The sequence below is a fragment of the Castor canadensis genome, chromosome 14 (genome assembly GCF_047511655.1).
Source record: "Castor canadensis chromosome 14, mCasCan1.hap1v2, whole genome shotgun sequence".
In the NCBI taxonomy this organism is placed as follows: Eukaryota; Metazoa; Chordata; class Mammalia; order Rodentia; family Castoridae; genus Castor; species Castor canadensis.
The window spans coordinates 25,680,309-25,702,009 of record NC_133399.1 but is presented as its reverse complement, the minus strand read 5'-3'; the positions used below and the strand labels follow the sequence as shown (position 1 = coordinate 25,702,009).

The 21,701-nt window shown below is 52.1% G+C and overlaps 1 protein-coding gene across 3 annotated transcripts; it reads right to left on the bottom strand.

Annotated features, from left to right (window-relative positions):
• Positions 1–2,557: 2,557 nt before the first annotated feature.
• Positions 2,558–21,694, bottom strand: Elavl3 (ELAV like RNA binding protein 3). Of its 3 annotated transcripts, none has more exons than XM_020173244.2 (7): positions 21,274–21,694; positions 11,507–11,726; positions 11,161–11,264; positions 7,265–7,418; positions 6,838–7,063; positions 5,741–5,779; positions 2,558–3,455 (listed from the first exon to the last, which is right to left on the bottom strand). In XM_020173244.2, the coding sequence occupies exons 1-7, from the start codon at positions 21,280–21,282 to the stop codon at positions 3,104–3,106; spliced, it is 1,104 nt and encodes a 367-aa protein (XP_020028833.1). In that variant the 5' UTR covers positions 21,283–21,694; the 3' UTR covers positions 2,558–3,103. The 3 variants fall into 3 exon arrangements, with proteins under 3 accessions (XP_020028833.1, XP_073910138.1, XP_073910137.1); XM_074054037.1 differs by having other exon boundaries at positions 2,558–3,434; XM_074054036.1 differs by having other exon boundaries at positions 11,507–11,723.
• Positions 21,695–21,701: the final 7 nt, after the last annotated feature.

The following is a 21,701-nucleotide window of genomic DNA, read 5'->3' as shown; positions in this document are numbered from 1 at the left end:
GTAATAAATAGTCTAAACGCAACGCAAAGTATTCTTGGGTTGGTTTTTTTTGTTTTTGTTTTTTTGTCTTTTTTTTTTTTTTTTTTTTTTTTTAACAGTTCTTTATCACCTCCAACATGGACTCTGTCATGATTTGAAACCTTCTGAATAAATAACAGGATGAAGGGAGGGTTGGAGGGGCTGAGCCCCCTCCTCACTGGCCTGGCCCCTGACCCCCAGAGACATGGAAGACCCGAGGGCCCCCACCTTTGGAGCCCTTGGCCTGGCCCCCTGGGGGCAGGGGCTGGCCTCCTGGGAGGGGGCCTGGCTGGGCTGAGCTTTGTTTTTAGAAAAAGAAGTCCCCTCCCAGTCCTGGGGTGGCAGGGGCCTAGGCCTTGGTGGGGGGTGTGGGGAGGTGCCCCCTCTGCAGAGCCTGGCCCCCCTCCCCCAGGGTGGGGGACAAACCCAGCCCTTATTGCTCGGACGCCTCCAGCACACATGTGTGCACAGGGCGGAGGGGAGAAAGCCCCAGAAACAGCAGGGAAAGAGGAGTGGACCCGCTGGGGGGGTCCCTGCCCTGCTGGAAGGAAGGGGGTAGGGGGAGAAGGACTTAAAACCACAAGAATAAATAGGTTTGTGTATCATGAACAAGCTAGGGTTTTCACCAGCTAAATAGGACTGAAAAAATTCTCAAGACAAGAGCAAAAATAATCCCATTGAGACCCCCAGATGTCACAGGCCATGGAGACAGCCCCATGGAGCCCGTGCCTCCTGGGTGACACTCAGCTACCTTACTGTTATTAATAATTATTATTACTTTAATAATTCCACTTCCCCTTGTATAAATAAATTAGGCATAACCACGTCTCGGCAAAACTGAAAGAAACAAAGAGAACATTGTCGTTCCTTGAACTTGCAAACTGGATGAAGTAACAGAAATCTACACAAATGTCCCTACAGGGTAACAGGAATAATAAATAGTTAACATAGCAATAAGTTAAAACTACAAGAAGCTAAATTCAGCAAAAAAGTACAAGAAAGTTAACTGGTGCCAGTTTATGTCTTTTTTTTTTCCTTTTTTTTTTTTTTTTTTAAATCTCTTCTGTGTGTGTTCTTTTCTTTGTTTTTCTTCTTTTTTTTTTTTCCTCTTCTGTTTGTGGGGTTTTTTTTGTTTGTTTTGTTTTTTGTATTTTTTTTTTGTTGCTTTTTTGATTTTTTTTTTCCTTTTTGTTCCTTGCAGCAGAAGCTCCACAGACGTTAAATAACAACACCGGGGGTGGGGTGGGGAGAGAGAGTTGGACGTTCAGATGGACCATGGCCAGACACCAAACGCAGAGGACACTGGGAGAAAGCAACTAGAACTAGAGTTGGGGGCTTTGCAATTTTCAGTTCTGACTGGACCCACTCGGGGTGGGGGGGGGGTGGTTCAAGACCTCCCAGGGGCCCTGGCCTTTGGTTTTCTGTTGGAATTTTTTTTTTTTTCTTTTTAAAGGGTGGGAAAGCAAAATCCAAACAGAAGTCAGGGCCAGGGCTCTGGATGGGGGCTGTGTCCACCACCCTCCCCAATCTAGAAAGACGAAAAACCCAACAATTGAAAGGGGGGGGGTGACAAGTGAACAGGAAGGGGGTGGGGCTGGGCCCTGGGCCCCGTCCACCCTGGGCCTGGTGGGGTGTGCTGGGTGCTTGCTGTCGGAGGCCTGGCCCTAGTGAAGGGAGACTTAAGGGCCGGGCCTCCTCCTGGCCCAGGGAGGCTGAGCCCCAGGGACGGGATCCTTTGGCCTCAAGAGTTGTGGGGGATGGGGGCTGCCTCCAGCCCACCGTGATGCCAAAGTGGAACGAGGTATCATGTGTCTGGATGCATGGACGCTGTGTGTGCACGCCTGTGTTGGTGGGCAGCAGGGAGGCCCAGGAGCCAGGACAAATCTGTGCAGAGAACCTGGGGCAGAGGTGGGGTGGGCCCCAGGGGCCCCAGGAGGAAGGGTGGGCTGGGCCAGCCTGGCTGGGTCAGGATCTGGGATGGGACTTCTTGCCTGGGCCTGTGGGATGCTTGTGTGTTTCTGGGTGCTGTGTGTTTTTCTGTGACTGGGTGTTCAGATCGGCACGTGTCTCTGATTTTATGGGTGCACATGGGCTGGTGGACGTATTTGAATGTCCATATGAACGAGTGGCCACCTATGTCTGTGTCCACATTGATGTAGCCCCAAGCCTCTGTCTTCTTTGTCTAGATTGATCCCTATCTGTGTAGCTGGGGTTTGGCCAAAGCATTCCCACCTGTGTCTGTGCGTGTCTCTGGGTCTGTCTCCTGTGGTCTGAGTGTGTGGCCCTGCGTGTCTTTGCGTGGCTGTTTCTCTGTGTGCGTGGCCCAGCCCCTCAGCCCCGCTCCCTGCGCACTGCCTGCCCCGGTTGGTAAGCATCACCTGCCAAAATAGTTTCTTTCTTTCTTTTTTTTTTTTTTTTGTCTTTTGTGATTTTTTTTTTTCAAGTTCAAGAATCCCCAGTAAAAATTCTCCACGAGGTCTTTTTCCCTTTTTACAAAAATAGAGTTTTTCTTCCCCTCCCACCCCCCCCTTTTTTTTTTTTCATTTTGTTTCTCCTTCCAGTCCCGCCCCCCCTGCTCCCCACATTCCACCCAGGGCTTTGGAGGCTGGGGATCCACCCCCTCTTCATGGTTTGCTTTTTTGGGGATTTTTAAACCTGTTCCCTCCCCTCTCTCTCCAGGCTCATCTAGGTGTCAGAGAGGCCTGAGCAAGGGGAACCTGGGAGGGCACCCCGGTGTCCCCCAAGTCATCCCAAGCAGGGTGGTGGAGGGTGGGGTGGGGGGCTTGTCTTTGCTTTCTTTTTAGCCAAAAAATGAAACAAAAACCTTCACCATGAACCGAACCAAGACAAGAGAGTGAACAGCCCAGCCTGGGATGGTGGGGCAGGGAGAATGGGGTAGGGGACCCCCATTCCCTGCAGACCCTCCTGTCCCCAAGTGCTCACCCTGTGGCTGCCACTTCCGAAAGGGTGTGGGTCTGCCTGGGCTGTCTCTCTCGGGCCCCTTCTCTCTCTCTCTCTCTCTCTCTCTCTCTCTCTCTCTCTCTCTCTCTGCTGCCCGGGAAGGGGAGGGCGGCAGGCGGACGGCTCAGGCCTTGTGCTGTTTGCTGGTCTTGAACGACACCTGCAGTACGCGCTCGCCCAGGCGGTAGCCATTGAGGCTGGCAATGGCCATGGCCGCCTCGTCGTAGTTGGTCATGGTGACGAAGCCGAAGCCCTTGCACTTGTTAGTGGTGAAATCTCGGATGACCTTGACATTGGTGACCGCCCCGAAGGGCCCGAACAGCTGCCACAGCACGCTCTCATCTGCCTCTGGCGACAGGTTGTACACGAAGATGCACCAGCCGGCGCCCGCCGCGCCCCCCGCCAGGCCCACGCCCGCCAGGCCACTCATGCCGTCTATGGCGATCGGTGAGAACCTGGCGATGAGCGACAGGGGACTACTTTGGGGGTCACGCGGGCTCTGCCCTGACCCCCAGCATGCCTCCGACCCCACCGATGTCATCAGAGCCCCCCACTTGTGCCCATTCTGTGTGTGACACCTGTTATCGCCCCGACCCTGCTAGGGCCTTGTAACACCAGCCTGGCGAAATCAACCCCTCATGCACCCTAGTTGCCACCTGTCCCTCAGTACATTTCACCCAACTTCTGTCCTCATCCCAAATCTGACCCCATCCTGACCTTACCCTGGGTAACACTGCCCCGTTTTGCCTCATGGGCCACCCTGTCTCCCCGCGTGGCTGGATGCTTACTCTGGACATGAACCATCTGTTTGTCAGTGCATCCGTGCTGTGTACACTACCTGCCCATTAGTCACTTAGACTCCATCTCAGTTATCAACTCATCTGTCTTAGTGTCACCGTGCTTTTGGTCAAACAACCTTTCTTTTACTAAATTAATGACTGGCTCTGAAGCATAGGAGCACCGTGGTGGCAGCTCAGAGGAGCAGTAACGATGCTTTCTTTAAGTAAAGAGGTGGAAGTTTTCAACTAAAGTAAATAATCATCTGCCGAGATCACTAAGATCTGTAACAAATCTTCCATCTATGAAATTACAAAGTGAAAAAGAAATGTGTGCTAATTTTGTAGCAGCCCTAACATCACAAAAGTTGTAGCCACAGTGTGTGATCAGTGCTTAGGTAAGTGGAAAAGACACTTATACATGTATGTATAGAAAGCAGAAAAGCCAGGTGTGGTGGTGCACACTTATAATCCCAGCACATGGGAGGCTGGTGAAGGATGGAGAGTTAGTTCCAGGTCAGCCTGGGCTACACGGCCAAGACCCTGTCTCAAAGAATATAGCTCAGTGGTAAAGCACCTGCCTAGCATGGGCAAGGCCCTGGGTTTGATCCCCAGCACCACAACAAAAAAAAAAAAAAAAAAAAAAAAGGGGACATGTAGAGGTCCATTGCATTCTCATATCAGGCATCCAGAGGGGGTCTTATTTCTCTCCAGAAGATAAGGGTGGACTACTGTGTTTACTATCAGCTCCATGTTCCCTGCAAGGGTTTGTTCCCTGACATGCCCCAGTCTCAGAATAACACCTACTAGGCATTTTGGAGGCATTTTTGGTTTTTTCTATGGTACTGCGGTTTGAACTCAGGGCCCCAGGATTGCTAGGCAGGCACTCTACCACTTGAGCCACACCACCAGCCCTTTTTTTTTTTTTTTCTTCGATATTTTCCAGATAAGGTCTCATGAACTATTTACCTGGGGCTGGCTTTGAACCACCATCCTCCTGATATCTGCCAGCTAGGATTATAGGTATGAGCTACTGGCATGCAGCTTGGATGTGTTTGTTGAGTGAATTAGTGACACAACTCCAGAGGTGTGTGCTGAATGAGTGGAAGGACAGAATTGGCTCTAGTCATATTCCTCACTGGCTCCCTTGGGAGCCTTTGGCATTAAGACATTCAACTTGGGGAAGGACCCTGAGTCTGAACATTTAACCTGAACCACAAAGGACTAACTGCTTGCTCCCTCCTCTGGACCTTTGCACAAGCTGTTCCTGCTGCCAGGAACTCCCCTTCCAGATCATCTCAGACCTTAACATTGATGTCACATCAAATGGCATCCATGACCCCTTATCTTCCCCCTGACCTCTCTCACTGAGGCAGGAATAAAAGTAACAATAATTATAAGAGCGGCCACTTTTTATTGAGTGCTCACTATGGGCTCTGTGTGTTTTCATCTCCAGAGGGGACCAAGTCTGGCTGGGTTATACTAGGTCCCCAGTCCCAAACCAAGCCACTTGACACTCAACAGCTTGTTATGCAATAAACGGGGGGGTTTCACCGGACCAGGAATGCAGAAATGTGGGGCGCTCGAGGTCCACCGACTTTGAGTGGGGGAGCTCATTCTTCAACCCCTGACACAAACCACTGTTGTCAGCGGACAGCTCTGTGGAGCCGGCACAAGGCCGGGGCTCCATCTCTAGCACCGCAAAAAACCAAGTGGCCTGCGGAAAAGAGGTGGGGGGGCCACGTGTAGCCCCGCCCACCCCATTTCACAGCTGCTCTTTGTCAACATCTGCCACCCTAAGAGTCCCCAAAGATGCCAGCACACAGGGTGGGGAGGTCATGAGAGTTGAACTTGAGTCTGCCTGACATCAGGTCTCTTAAGGGCCGTTCTAGGGGTGAAGTGGGAGTGGGTGGGGGTGCATCAGAGCCAGGGGACCAAAGAGGGACAGTGAGGGGATGGGGTCAGCAGGGTGGGGGCACTGTTACCTCTTGACTCCGTAGGCCATGTTGAGCAAATTGTCCAGCCTGTGGAGGCAGAAGCGGTGATCAGGGGTGGCCTGCGACACAGTCCCCTGCTGTGAGGCCGTGGCCAGCCGGCCCTCCCCGCCCCCACCCGCAGGCCTGCAGCGCGGCCCCGCCCCCGCCCCGCCCCGCCCGGCTGGACACCGCCTGGCACGGAACCGCGTCACCGCGCTGGGCACCGCATCTCGCCCGCCCTGCTGCAGCCTGGCCACGTCCTCCTCCCGCCGCCCGCTCTCCCGGGTCCCTCCCAGCCCCTTCTCTGTTCTGCTCGGGGTAAGCAAGCCACCTCGCCTCTGCCTCTCTGTGCCCCAGGGTCCCCTTCGTAAAATGGGGACAGCGCAAGCTCAGTTCTCATGGATTATTGCTGTGCAGAATAAATAAACGTGCCTAACACACAGTAAGCGCTCACGGTGTTGTTACAGATGGGGAAACTGAGGCAGACATCTGGAGCTACGTGTGGGGGACAGGGACGGAGAGAGAGAGAGAGCGAGCCACAGTTGGAGCTCCATCAAAGTTCTTTCCTTTTTTTCCCTGTGCTCCTGGGGTTTGAAACCAAGCCCTCTCACTTGCTAGGCGGGTGCTCTGCCATTTGAGCCACACTCCCAGCTCTTTTTGCTTTAGGTGTTTTTCAGGTAGCTCGCATCTTTCTACCTACGCCTGTCGCTGGGATTACATTATTCACCACAATGCCCAGCTTCTTGCTGGAGATGGAGGTTCCACTTCTTTGCCTTGAACGTCAGTCCTCCAGTCTCCACCTCCCAAGCTGGGATTACAATCGTGAGCCACTCCACTGGGCCCCTCAAGCAGATGTCTCTAAAACCCTACACCTCAAAGTGCCAGTCTAGGTGACCAGCACACACTGGTCACTTGCTGTATACACGGGTCTGCCCTGGGCACCTGATACACTCACGTCTGACCTTTTTCTGCTCTCAGCAGCCCTGGTGCGGGCGCCGCCCTGTTGTCCCTCCTCTCTGCAGGATGGGGGCTCAGGGAGAGTAGCTGCAAGCCTGTGGCACTGGCCTGGGAGTCCGGGGTGTCCCCGGAGGTGGCAGAAGGCTCACCGGAAGCGCTGCGTCTGATGGTGCAGGGGGCCCGCGTAGCGCCGGGCGGAGGACTGGTAGAGGTGAGTGAGCAGCGCCTGCCCCGTCTTCTGACTCGGGTTGTTGGCAAACTTGACCGTGATGGGCTCGGCCGCGCCCAGCGGCTTCTGCCCGTTCAGTCCTTTGATGGCCTCCTCGGCCTCGATCCTCTTGTCAAAGCGGATGAACCCCACACCCCGGGAGACGCCTGGCAGGGTGCGAGGGCGTCGGTCACCAGCACCTTGTCCCTCTCCAGGACACCCCCCGCCCCTGCTCTGGCCGTCATTTGCAGCTTCTCCATTTCTGTCCCACCTGGACGCCTTTGCCCGGCCCCTCCCCCTCCCTCCCCTCTCCCCTCCCCTCCCCCCACCAGGTGCCCTCCCCTCCCCCACCTTGCGCACAGCCTGACCTGTGACCTGGTCCACCAGGATGCGGGAGGTGATGATGCGGCCATACTGCGAGAAGAGCTGCTCCATTTCCTTCTGGCTCATGGTCTTGGGGAGCCCGCTGACGTACAGGTTCGCATCCCGGATGGAGGCAGAGCTGGGTCTGGCATAGGAGACCTGGCCCGGGCGGTCAGAGGACAAGAGTGAGGAAAGACCCATTGCACAGAGGTGCCCAGCTCAAGAAAGAGATCTGGTGCCAGTGGCTCACGCCTGCAACCCTAGCTACTTGGGAGGCTGAGATCAGGAGGATTGAGGTTTGAGGTCAGCCCAGGCAAATAGTTCCCAAGACCCCATCTCCAAAATCACCAGAGCAAAATGGACTGGAGGTGTGGCTCAAGTGGTAGAGAGCCTGCTTTGCAAGTGCGAAGCCCTGAGTTCACACCCCAGTCCCCACCTCCCCCACAAAAACATTGCCCTGGGTGACATGTCTTCCTGAGTACCTCAGTGAACCCTGGAATGCCCAGCTTGTTCAATATTCTATCAACAAACATTGAATCTTTTTCTCCTTTGGGCTGGTTGGCCCAGGTCTTTAGTGACTCCCAAATCTCTGACCCCAGTAAAGCCTGATCTGCAGACTTGTGGGGTGCCTGGAGACAGGTGTCACAGGTAGAGGATGTCACAGCAATGTTGGTGCCTCACACTCAGCACAGCTTCATCTGGTTCCTGACCACTGCCAACCTGTCCCTGACTCAAGTGATGGCAGCTCTGTCCTGGTGTTCCAGTCGCCAGCCTTGGGTGACCTGGACACCTCTCTGTGCTTCACACACTGACTTCCAATCCATAAACCCTGTCAGCTCCACCTTCCTGACTTTCCAGAATCTCCTCACTTTTCCCTGTGGCCCAGCCTCCACATGGACCACCTTGGCTCCCATGCTCGACCTGTCTATTCCCCTCACAGCAGCCAGAGGGTGCCCATGAACACTTGAGCCAGATCGCCTCCCTCCTCTGCACAGAACCCTCCATGGCTCCCACCTTCCCCAGCATTGCAGCTACAAATCTTCCTGTAGCTCACAAGGCTTTGCAGTCTGCCCTGTCACCACTCTACTCCCATCTCTCCCTGCTTTTCCCCATTGTTTGCTTTGATCCATCCACATGGGCCTCCTCTGTTCTCCCAAATGTACCAGGCACGATCAACCTCAGGACCTTTGAACATGCTATTCTCTCTGTTGAACTCTCTTCCTCCTCTTTCTTCTCCAGGTCTCAGCTGAAAAGGCCTCCCTGTGCTCTCCCAGTCTGAATTTGGTCCTCCATTCCTACCTCTATTATTCTTTCTCAAAGCACTTCTCTCACTTGTGAATTTATACACATTTTTGTAAGATCGTTAGATTCGTGTCATTAATTAAGGGTGGAGCCAATGCTGAAACTCTGCAGCTGTACAAAAAAATGGTGGACACAGACATTTATTTCCCAGAAACACTGGTAAGTATTGTGAAGTGGGTAAAGAAAAGCTCATTTACAAAGCAGCTAGCATTCTGTGACACCCCCCACCATTTCATTATATGTCTACAAATGTCCTGGAGACAGAGGCCCCAGGCCCACCCCAAAAGAGTGACCTGTCACTGGAGTGGGAGAAGTCATGAGCTCCCCTCCCCCTTATTCCTGTTGAGGTGCATTTTCTATTTCTTTTACATTAACCCCTGGCTGGCTGGTGGTCATTGTTGAGGAGTTGGCTTTTGTTTGAGGCCATGAGTAGTGTAATTCATTAAAAATAACTAATTAAAAAAACTAAAAAAATAAAGGAGGTCGGGGGATGAATTGGGAAGGGTGGGGGTGCTTGTCGGTGAGAGGGTAGATTCTGATTAATGCCATTGAGGTTACCTGGGGTCCTTCAGAAAAAAAAAAATCACACATCAGCTGCATTTATTTCTGTATTATTAACTTTATTTATTTATTCATTCATTCATTTAGTGGTACTGGGGTTTGAACTCAGGGCCTACACCTTGAACCACTTCACCAGCCCTTTTTGCGATGCTTTTTTTTTCAAGATAGGGTCTCGTGAACTATTTGCCCCGGTTGGCTTCGAACCAGGATCCTCCTGATCTCTGCCTCCTGAATAGCTGGGATTACATGTATGAGCTACCAGTGCCAGACCTGTATTAATAACTTTTAAAAAATCACAGCCATGCCATTGGGGGAGCAGCTCAGGGGTGGAGCACTTGCCCTGTATGTGTGAGGACCTGGGTTCCATCCTAGTAGTGCAAAAATGAATAAATAAAAAGTCTAAAACTCACAGTCATGTATTGAGGGTTTTCTTTCTCTCCCCTGGGGCTGTGAGCTTTGACAGGTGAGAATTGGCTTAATGGGTGAGATTTAGGGGAAGGAGGAGGGAGTTCCACAGTGGCTGTTTTGGGGTCCAGGATTCTCTAAGGCACAAAGTAAGTCTTCAGAGGCCTTCACTGTCCTGCCATGACTTGGGTTCCCTGAGGTAAGGACAGGCCAAATTTCTCCTACGCCAGGACAGGCCCTAGAATGTTTTTTTTTTTTTTTGAGGTACTAGGGTTTGAACTCAGGCCCTACACCTTAAGTCACTCTACCAGCCCTTTTTGTCTGACAGGTTTTTTCAAGATAGGGTCCCAAGAACTATTTGCCCAGGCTGGCTTGGAACCACGATCCTCCTGGTCTCTGTCTCCTGAGTAGCTGGGATTACAGGCGTGAGCCACTGGCGCACGGAGGTCCTGAAAGTATTTTGGTCTGAATCTGCCAGGGCCCCCAGTCAGGCCTGACCACACAACGCAGTCATGCAGGCGGGGACGCACACAGGGAGCCAAGCAAAGCCCTGAGGTGCCACCCTGCCGCACAGTCACGGTGACAAAACCAACAAGAGCATCACAAAGCCACTGCCACGTTCACAGCAACACTGTGACAAAAGGAACGACACACCTGTCACCCACTGACGGCACAGGCACACAGTGTTACACCTGTTCTGCCCCAAATCAGGCTCCCACACATCACTGTGATTCGCCAGTTCCCTGTCACAGCCAGACAAACCCACAGGGCCCCATCAGGTCACAGTGGTTTGTTACAAAGCACCTGTCACATAAACACCAGATTCTACAGACCGCAGGGACATACACCCAAAATCTTAACTAGCCAGAACCTCACAATGACAACCACTTGCGTTGATACTGTGTCACTAAACACCGAATCTCACACATGGCTCAGTGACACACACCCGCACATGCTCACATTACTCACTCGGGTCCACTCATGCCCACGGGGCTGCTGTGTCCAGCTGACCACAGGGGGGCCCATTGGGTGACATCACCTCCCCCAGGCCCCCACATCAGGGAGAGGAAGAGATTCCTCCACCTCTGTTCCCACAGCAAACTGGGGGCCAGATGGGCACCCCCCACCCCACCTCCCCCAGGGTCCAGGAGCAGATTTGTGGGGCGGAGCCCAGACACCCCCAGGCGAACCTAGAGAGAAGGGTTTCCATGGCGACCCCCCCCCAGGGACCCTGGGATCCCAGGGTCCCAGCTGCAGCTGCTGAGAGGGGAGGTGGGGGGAGGGGCAGCCCCAATCCCACCCTCCCAGGCCCTAATTAGGCTCCAGATGGCAGTTGGGCCCCCCCACCCCATTTCCAGGACAAAGGCAGGAAGAGAGCCGCCTGTAGAGTCCTGGTCACTCTGTCCTACTTCCAGCGCCTAACTTCCTGAATCTCCAAAGAACCAGGGGCTTGTAGTATATCCACCCCTTCACCAGGTGGGGAAACTGAGGTTCAGAGAACCAAAGTCATTGCCAGATGAGCAGGAAGAGAGAGATTTGAAGCCCTCAGGGGTGACAGTGGGCGCTAGAAGAAAACAGAGGTGGACAGTGTAGAGCTGGTACACTGGGGGGTGGCGGGAACGAGGTCACTCACCTTGATAGTCTTTGTCTGTAATTTGAGACCATTCAGGGTGTTGATGGCTTTGTCTGCATCATTGGGATCTGAATAGTTCACGAATCCATAGCCAAGGCTCTGTCCTGTGGGCAGAACCATGATGACCCTCTGCCCAGCCCGGGGCTTGCCACTGTCATCCCAAACCCTGGCCTGAGAGGCTGACCCTCTGAAATCCCACTGTCACCTGTTCTACCAACTCCTCACTAAACCCAAGTCCCACCTGGTCCACTGCTCCTCAGACACCCCACCTAGAGTGACACCTGCCCCCTCACCCTATAGTCCACCTCTCTGCCCCCCAACCCTGGCCACCTGCCAGCAGCCACACCTGTGATCTTGTCCCGAACCAACTTGCAGGACTCAATGTCACCAATGCTGCCGAAGAGACTCTTGAACTCATCCTGGGTCATGTTCTGGGGCAGGTAGTTGACGATGAGGTTGGTCTTGCTGTCATCAGTGGCTCCGTTTGTACCAAGGAGTGGCCCGTTGGGCAGGGCCGGGCCGGCCGGGCCCCCCCCTACCTGAGACTCCATGGCCCCCAGTATCTGCTGGAGACAACAGGTCACACCGGCTCACCGCCCAGTCCCCACATCAGGGACTAAGGGGAATGTAGAGTGGCTTGGGACTGATGGATTAACCATGTCTGATATGGGCTCGACCATAGCAAGGGGACAAGCTATTATTCTTAGTAATCCCTTCCATTTATTGGAAAAAGCATTGAGAAAAAAAAATCAACAAAACAAAACAAAAAGCAACCCCCCCTCCAGGCATAGCAGTAAACACCTGTAATCCCAGCATAGGGGAAGCGAGGCAGAAGGATGGAGAGTTCAAGGTCAGACTGAGCTACATAGTGAAACACTGTCTCAAAAAGAAAGGGAGGGAGGGAGGGAGGAAGAAAGGAAACAAAAGCCAAGTGCCTGTGGCTCACACCTGTAATCTTAGCTACTTGGGAGACTGAGGGTCAAGGTTCAAGGGCAGCCCAGGCAAGTTTTCAAGACACCATCTCGAGTAATAAATAGCTTGGTGTGGTGGCATGCACCTGTCATCCCAGCTACAAGGGAAACATGAATAAGAGGATCAGGCTGCAGGCCAGCATAGACATAAAACTAAGACCCTATCAAAAAAATAAAGCTGGGTGCCAATGGCTCACGCAACTCGGGAGGATCTCAGTTTGAAGCTACCCTGGGCAAATCGTTCATGAGACTCTATCTTGAAATAACCCTTCACAAAAATAGGGCTGGTGGAGTGGCTCAAGGTGAAGGTCCTGAGTTCAAGCCCCAGTACCACAAAAAAAAAAAAATTATGTATGTTGGCTGGTCACGTAGCTCAGGGGTAGAGCACTTGCCCAGCATGCACCACACCTGGGTTCAATCCCCAGCACCACAGTAAGGTAACAAATACTATATGCTGACTTTTGGATATGGTTAGATTGTGTCCCACAAAGGTTCATGTGTACTGGGTGCAGGTTCGAAGCCAGCTCCAGGCAAATAGTTCACAAAACCCTACCTTAAAAAAAAAAACCATCACAGAAAAGGGACTGGTGAAGTGGCTCAAGGGATAGAGCACTTGCCTAGCAATCATGAGAGACCCTGAGTTCAAACCCCAATACCAAAAAAAAAAAGAGTTCATGTGCTGGATCCTTGGTCTCCAGTGTGGCAGTGTGGAAGGGAGGTAATTAGGCCATTTGTGACTTCACCCTGGAAGGGATTAGTGCTATTCTCAAGGGATCCTGGTTAGTTCTCTAAGAGTGAGGGTTTTTTAGAGGGATTGAACCCCAGGCCTATGTATGCTAAGCACGTGCTCTAACACTAAGCTACACCCCCAGGCCCTTTAAGAGTGGGTTGTCATCCAGGTGCTGATGCCTCCCGCCTATAATCCTAGCTACTTTGAAGACAGAGTGGGAGGATCAAGGTTTGAGGCCAGCCTAGTTTACAAGATCCCATCTCCAAAATAACCAAAGCCAAATGGACTGGAGGTGTGACTCAAGCAGTAGAGCACCTGCTTTGCAAGTGCAAAGCCCTGAGTTCAAACTCCAGTCCCACCAAAAAAAAAAAAAAAAAAAAAAAGATTAAAGCAAGGCCTTCCCATGTACTTGGTACGTGTACAGTGGCGTCTCTTTCACCTTCTCTGCCATACTGGGATGCAGCTGAGGGGACCCTCACCAGAGGCTCAACCTTGGAGACTGCCTAACTTTGGACTTTCAGCCTCTGAAATCGTGAGCTATATAAACCTCTTTTCTTTTTAAGTGCCCAGCTTCAGAAATTTTGTTATAACAACAGAAAACAGGCAAATACATCATATATGCAAACAGATGCCTAAAATCAATCTGTGTGTTTCCAGAATAATGAAAACAATTTCACTTTTGTCTCCAGGATACAAAATGTAACAATTTCAGTAGCTCTGAAGCTTCCATAAGCCCTTACCTGTTCAAGTTTATTTTCCTCCCGCCAAAGGTATTTCCATCAAATGTGTTAATATTTCTTTTGCTTCATGTATAATTTTCCTATTAGGTATTTATTCCCACATTTCTTTCTCTGAGCTATTTTTGTTTGGATTTTTTTATAAGATAAAATGCTTGCAAATAATGACAGTTTATTTCTTAGTATCCAGACTATATCTATCACTTACTTTTCTTGTCTTATTGCAGGGGCTATCATGTGATAGCAGCTTCCATATCCCCAATATTAAAGGAAACATTTTAAAGGGAAAAGAAAAGAGAAAGAGAAGAAAAAGAACACAAACAAAAAACAAAATATGAAAGAAAAAATTAAAAATACAAAAAAAGGGAAATACTATAAATATTTCACAGCTCAGCATGATCTGTGCTGCACATTTTCAGTGATAGAGCACTTGCCTAACATGCACAAGCCCCTGAGTTCCATCTCTAATGCTGAAACAAAACAAAAACAAACACAAACAAAAAATTCCCCCCCTCTTTTTTTTTTTTTGTGGTACTAGGGTTTGAACTCAGGGTCTACACCTTGAACCATTCCACCAGTCCTTTGAGATAGGGTCTTGTGAACTGTTTGCCTGGGCTGACCTCAAACTGCAATCCTCCTGATCTCTGCCTCCTGAGTAGCTGAGATTACACGTGTGAACCACTGGCATCCGGCTAAAACTCCGGATTTTGTAGTAGCCTAACAAAAAAAAGTTTTCTTCAGACAAGTCTTACTAAATTGGCCAGGCTGACTTTGAACTTGAAATTGTTCAGGCCTCAGCTTCTGGAGTAACTGGCATTCCAGGAATGTGCCACTATGCCTGCCTTTCACAAGATTTTTTTTTTTTAAGCCAGGAGCCAGTGACTCATGCCTGTAATCCTGGCTACTTGGGAGGCTGAGATCAGAAAGATCACAGTTCAACGCCATCCTGGGAAAATACATTAATGCCATGAATTATGTTCATTGATTTTCCAATATTAAACCAGGCTTCCAGCCGGGCACTGGTGGCTCACGCCTGTAATCCTAGCTACTCAGGAGGCAGAGATCAGGAGGATTGTGGTTCGAAGGCAGCCCAGGCAAATAGTTTGAGAGACCTTATCTCAAAAAAACCTTCACAAAAAAGGGTTGGTGGAGTGGCTCAAGGTTTAGGCCCTGAGTTCAAACCCCAGTAGCAAAAAAAAAGAGCATCCTAGGATAAACCAAACTTAGCCATGTACAGTGCACAGTACAGTTTTGTTTACATACAATATACATTGCTTGATTTAATTTTGTTTTAGTTTTGTTTTTCTTTTTTGTAGGAGTGTGTTGGATACTGGGATTGAACCCAGGGCCTCAAACATGTTAGGCAAGCTGCCTACCACTGAACCACACCCCAGTCCTATGTTCAGGGAAGTATGCTGTTTGATATTCAACTCACACAAAGACTCTAAAAAGTAGAAGCCAATTTTGCAAGTATGGATGAGGACTTGAGGCTCAGAGATATTAAGAAACCTGCCGAGTCACACAGCACATCAGCAGCAGCACTGGAACTCAAGGCATGCCTTACATTTGAAGACCGTGCAACCATGCATGACAGTCAACCAGGCTGGCGTCAGCTATTCTTGACAACTCATATCCTTGAATATGTCCTTGAATATTTTTTTTGCAGCACTGGGATTTGAAATCAGGACCTCACACTTGCTGAGGCGCTCTACCACTTCAGCCACTCCACCAGGCCTTTTTTGTGATGGGTATTTTCAAGATAGGGTCTTGAGAAGTACTTGCCCAGGCTGGCTTTGAACCCTGATCCTCCTGATCTCTGCCTCCTGAGTAGCTAGGATTATAGGCATGAGCACTGGCACCCGGCTGCCCCTGACGTTCTTGAAGCTCTCTTACTTTGCAGCAAAATCAAAACAATTGCTAGCAAGTATCTGAAAGGCCATGTAGAGGACAATTTTAAAGCCACATCTGAATTCAGCAGGAAGCAGTGCAGGGACTGATTGGTATTGTCTGACAGGGACCAGAGGGTAAATGACAGCATTCCTTAGGGAAAAAGAAAGAATAACACCCAAAATTGATTGGTTAGGAGTGAACTAAGGATTCATAAGCCACATTCAGTATTTGGGGAAAAGACCACAGTGATTGACTAGCAATGTCTGTCACAGTCACAGATAGAAACAGCTAGCAGGAACACGCCCTCTCCACCATCGCTGACTCAAGATGCAATACAACAATTGCACGCCAGAACCTGGGCAAAACATTCTACATGCAAATTTTTTCTTAATCGCAACAACCCTGAAAAGAGGTTTCCTACCCACCCTAATCCCACGCTTAAGATTGAAGGAATGTAATGTTAAAAGATGGTTTAAAAGTTACCCAAAAGCTGGGTGCTGATGGCTCACGCCTATAATCCTTGCTACTTGGGAGGCTGAGATTAGAGGATCACAATTGGAGGCTGGCCCAGGCAAAAACTTTGTGAGACCCCATCTCAACCAACAGCTGGGTGCAGTGGTACATGCCTGTCATCTCAACCTATGTGGGTGGCTGAGTTGGGGAGGATCACGGTTCCAGGCCAGTGAGACCACATCTCATGGAAAAAAGCTGGGCATGGTGACACGTGGCTGTCATCCCAGTAATATCAGAAAGCATAAAATAGGAGGACTGGGTCCAGGCTGTTCTAGATAAAAAGCGAGACCCTATCTGCAAAATAACAGGAGCAAAAAGGGCTGGAGGCATGGCTCAGGCAGTACCCCACTAGTCGCACAAGCATGAGGCCCTAAGTTCAAACTCTGTTCCTCCAGAAGGAAATTATCAAGGTCACGCGGCATATATAAATGGGTTATATAAATGATGAATTATGTGCATATGAGTTTTTCTGATCCAGAGTCTGTATTTCCAATATGTCCTGCCAACCAAGGCTGGCACTAGCTCTACCATTTCCTAGCGGTGTATTCTCAGATCAGCTACTTAATGTTTCTGAGTCTCTGCACACTCCAAATTGTGGAGTTCTGCCACACGTGGGCACAACTGCAAAGCATTCTGGGATTGGTTAGTAACGTCTGCTGTGGGCACGACCATGGGACGTGGAAGCAGGTTTGTCATGTTCACCATCCCTGCCTTCTCAAGCTATCACTAATAACTGTTCCACCACATCGAGCATATGTCAAGTGCCAGATACCCTGAGAAGCACGTCAAGGCCTCATGTCACTTATTCTCCCAACAATCTTGAAAGAAAGGGGACACATGCTCCATTATACAGATGAGGAAACTGAGCTCTGAGACACTGGGCCAGCGTGAGCAGGGAACTTGATTTCAAACCTGGATCCGTTTGGAGTCACTCTGGCCATGCCTTGGAGTAGCTCTTGAACTCGTGGTCCCAACTGATCTTCCTGCTTCAGCTTCCTGAGTAGCTAGGACTACAGGTGCAGGTCGCCATGCAGTCTCTATGGTTACTTTTTTTTTTTTTTCTTGTGGAACTGGGGTTTGAACTCCCAGCTCCATGGGGTGGGAGAATGACACAGAGGATCAATTCTACACCTCCAATCAGCTGAGAGTGGCTGCCTGGGGGAATCACTCAGAGGAGTACACATTGGCCACATCCAGGCTCAAAAGGCACTGGGTTGGTTAAGCAATGTCTTCCACAGGCGCAGGTGGTGGCACTCCACATCCGGGAATTGGCCTTCTAATGTTAATACTGAACTAATAGCATAGCTATGTACCGTGAATTTTTTCATGTGAAACTTCCAGGCAATTCTTTCTAACATTGAACATTACGGAGCTCATTTCCCCACTGAGCACATGGGAAAACTGAGACTCATGCAAAGATGCACAGAATGCAAACTGTGAACCAAAAATTCAAATCCAGCTGGGTAGATGGCTCACGCCTATAATCCTAGCTTCTCAGGAAGCAGCGATCAGGAGGATTGAGGTTCGAAGCCAGCCTGGGCATATAGTTCCTAAGACCCAATCTTGGAAAAAACCTTCACAAGAAAGGGCTGATGGAGTGGCTCAAGGTGTAGGCCTTGAGTTCAAGCCCCAGTATCACACACACACACACACACAAAAAGTTTGGACCCCAGAGCTCCTGCTCTGAATGAAAAGACCAATAACAATAAAAATAACAAGGCTGGGAGTGGAGCTTAGTGGTACCACCAGCGCCTGCCTGGGCTCTATCCCTAGCTCTGCAAACATACAAACACAAAATGAAACAAAAGTAGCAATGCAAAATTGAGTACCTACTGTATACTATACCCCGGGCATCACTTTAGTGTGTGTGTGTGTGTGGGGGGGGGTGCTTGGAGTAGAACCCACGACCTGCTATGTGTGCCCTCTGCCACTTAGCTATCTCAGTCATCCCCCCACCTTTTTTTCAGTAGGATTGGGGTTTGAATTCATGGCTTTGTGTTTGCAAAGTAGGCACTCTGTTGCTTGAACCACACCTCCAGTCTGCTTGTTCTCGTTATTTTGAAGATAAGGTCTCATGAACTATTTCCCCGGGCTAGCCTCAAACCTTGATCCTCCTGATCTCAGCCTCCCAAGTAGCTAGGATTACAGGTGTGAGCCACTGGTACCCAGCTGCATATCATTTTTAAACTCACTAGGTCAATTGTATGTATTCATTCAATTAAAACAATATTTACTGAGGGTTACCACGTGCCAGCTGCTGGTTCCACCCTCCTCATTCTTGTCATGTCACCTCTCTCAGTCTCTGTCCCTCCAACAAAGATATGGCACAAAGGTACCGCTGAGCGCAGATGGATTATGAAATCTCACCCCTGGCCCAAGCAAGATAGAGCGCTGGAGCCAGGTGCAGTGGCATGTGCCTGTGACCCCAGCTACTTGGGAGGCAGAGATCAGGAGAACAGCAGTTCAAAAACATCGAGACGCCATCTCAGCCTACAAGCTGAGTGATGTATGCCTGGGATCTCAGCTATGTGAGAGGCTTAGGGTCGCAGTCTCAGGCCAGTCCCAAGCAAAAACATGAGACCCTATCTGAAAATAACTAAAGGGTGGAGGAATAGTTCAAGTAGTAGATCATCTGCCTAGCGAGCATGAAGCCCTGAGTTCAAACCTCAGTAACATCAAAATAAAATAAAATAAAATAAGAGTTCTGTGACGGGTTCATTTTGCAGGATAGAAGCCTTCACTTCTGATATCACCAGATCCCAGTTTTTGAAGCCACACCGATTATGTGTTGTTTTCAGATGTGCCGCAACCATGCTGAAAGGTAGACTGCACCATTTCTCAGATAGAGAAATAGAGCCAGAGGTGATGGGAGTAAGCATTTGACTCCTGACCTAAAAGAGCCCCAAACCTATGGAGTTTCAGCTGTCCCCCAGTCTCCATGCTGTCCCTAATTTGGATGGAGTTAAGAACTGATAAGGTGGATCAGAGTCTTAGCCTACTAATCCCCACACCACCTCTTCTCCCTCCCATCTGTGCCAGAGCCTAGCGGGCGACAGTGTTGGCTTTTCGCCTCCATGGCTGAGCTGGCTGAGCTGGTAACAGGGATCAGATTGCTGGAGACCACACCCGCCCTCCCCCAGCAGTAAGTCTCTAGGCCTGGGGTTGGCAGTAAGTAGCACAGCATCATAGGGACCTGAAGGCTGGCCCAGGACAGAGAAGGGTCAAGTTAGGGAGCCAGGGAGCCCTCCTTCCTGTCCTCTCCAATTCTTCCTCTGTCTCTTATTTCTTCCTCTTTTGGTTTCTCTCTCATTTTCCTTCTGTTTCTCTTTTCCACTGCCCCCACCCCAAGACACCTCTTTGTCCCCTCCCTACCTCTCTTTCCAACTCTTTTCCACCATTGCAGATACATGGAATGTACAGATTTGTCATAAACACACCTAAGGCCACTTGCTTCATGGTTTCTCCTGTGTTTGACCCTGTTGGATCCCAGCTGCGCCTCTGGGCCCCCATCACAGTGACAGATGCCTGGATACCAGCGACAATAGGGCATTGAGTGGCCATGCATGGCAAGGCTGGGCCACCACGTGGTGCTGACTGAGCCTCTTACTTCTGAGTCTTTCTCATTCCAGGCCCGGGGCCTCACTGTCTCAATCTGTCCCCTCACTTCCTCCCAACTGTCCCCATGATGTCTCTGCTTGAGAGTCCCCCACCTTGAAGGCAGAACTAGGCCTTCAATGGCCTCAAGCCCCGTGTGTGACCTCTGACCACACCCTCTCCTTCTTTGTGCATTAGTTTCTCTTTTTCAATAGGGAGAACAAGTGAGGCAACTCTAGACTGTTAGGGGGGTTCTGAGAGTCCTCAGGAGGCTACACTCTTGTTTCCTGACCTGGGTGAGCGGCGTGAGGCCCAGAGAGGGGAAGGTGCCCACGTAAAGTCACACAGCAGGTGAGCCCAGTTTTAGGAGCCTCCTTTCTCAGAGCCAGGTGGGCGGGTCCCAAGGTCCAGCAGAGGCGAGGCCCAGGCATAGAGGGAGTGTTGAGCATCGCTACACTCACTGTGCTGGCCATGACTCCAAACACGGACCCAAAAGGAGACACGGTGTACAGAGACATACACGCAGACAGAGATAGGAAGAGCCCTAAAGAGAGGCCCGGGCGCCGGGACCAGACAAAGGACGCGCGGTGGCGCGGGGAGCGGAGTCGCGCGGCAGGGGCGGGGGTGGAGCCGGGGTGGGGCTATGACTGGCCAGCCCCGCCCCCGGGATCCGCCCGGGCTGCCGAGTGGAAATCCGAGGGCTCGGGCGAGGCCAGGTCCCCGGGGCCCTAGGAGGCGGGGCCTAGATGGGCGTGCCGGGGCGTGGCCAGGCAGGGCGTGGCCGCCCGGGCGGGGCCGCGCGCTCGGGAGCTGACCAGCTCGGTGGCTGCTGAAAGCACCAGGCGCGGGACTAGTGGTGCGGGCGGGCGGGCGGGCGCGTTCAAGGTCACCCCGCGGCCCAGAGTCCTAGCGGGGTGGAGCGCTTGGACCTGGCCTAGGGGGGCTGCTTCAGTCCCCAACCCCATCTCTTGGGAGGCGGGAGCCCAGGAGCCGGGAAGCAACCCCCCCCCCCCGCCCCGCGGGCCCTCCTCTCCCCTCCCCCTCCCTGCAGCCCGAGGCGCCCGCGCGAGGCTACGGCCCGCGAAGAAGCGCCGAGAAACAAAGGGACACGGCAACGGAGGCGGCGGGCCCGCGGGGCTTCCGGGCGCGCCCCCTCCTCTCCCCTCCCCGCTTGCCGCAAGGTCGACGGGCTCGAGGACGAGACGCCCGCCTCCCGGGCGCGGCTGAGGCCTGGAGCGCCGGGTCCGACGCCACTCGCTTCCCCAAGGCTCTTGGGGATGCTGTGCCGCCGTGTCCTGGCCGGATACCAGCGATCGGGGCCCTGCGTTTGCCCGGGCGGCCTACGGGGTCTGGGCCTGGATGAAGGAAGCATCCTCTGCCGCCGCTCCCCCTCCCCCATCAGGCCTTCTGGAGAGGGGGCAATCCCGCCTCCAGGGAGGCGTAGGACGCATCCTAAATGGCAATCTGGCTCCCAAGACCTCTCAGGCCAGGATCTAAGTACCCCCAGCACTCTGGGCGCGGTCCTTCCCCACTCTCAGGCCCGAGGCGCGGTCCTACCCCCCCCCCACACCCGGGCCTAGCTAGGCCTGGTCCTACCCCCCCCACCCGCCATCTCCGAGGAGCCTGGACCCAACCCCTCCGCTCGGCGGTTATCTCTTGGCGACAAGGGAATACCTACAGTGACCATTCTTGTGTGCCCGGCGGGCGCGGTCCGTGTTGAGGGCGACTCTTGGGGTCGTGCACTCCTAGGGGGGCGCCCGATGCTCACACCGGGGTCCCGCCCGGGCGGCTTCTGGTATGGCCGCTGCAGAGGCGGTGATGAAGGCAGCGGCTCCCTCGAGGGCCAGGGACGGACCTGAGCCCGAGGATGCACGCGCCGATGACCGGGCCCCGGGGTGGCCTGCAGGCGGCAGAGGATGGAAAGAGGGAGCCGGCGAGGGGTTGAGGACGCCCCCTGCTCGGCCCCGCGGGGCCCGGGGAGGTTGCGCTTCCCGACAGAGATCGCGGCGCTCTGTCTTTTGCTGCCGCCCCACGATCAGGCCTGTCCGGTCCCCGGTGTTCGGTTCTCTCCCCTCGCCCTCCCTCCCTCCCTCCCTCTGGCCCGCG

Excerpts from the sequence above, each read along its gene's own strand:
- Elavl3 (XM_020173244.2), bottom strand. Across the intron at positions 11,265-11,506 it reads GGTTCGGGACAAGATCACAG|GACAGAGCCTTGGCTATGGA; the intron begins GTGTGGCTGCTG and ends TTCTGCCCACAG. Across the intron at positions 3,456-5,740 it reads ATGGCCTACGGAGTCAAGAG|TCCCCTGTCGCTCATCGCCA; the intron begins GTAACAGTGCCC and ends CCCCCAAAGTAG.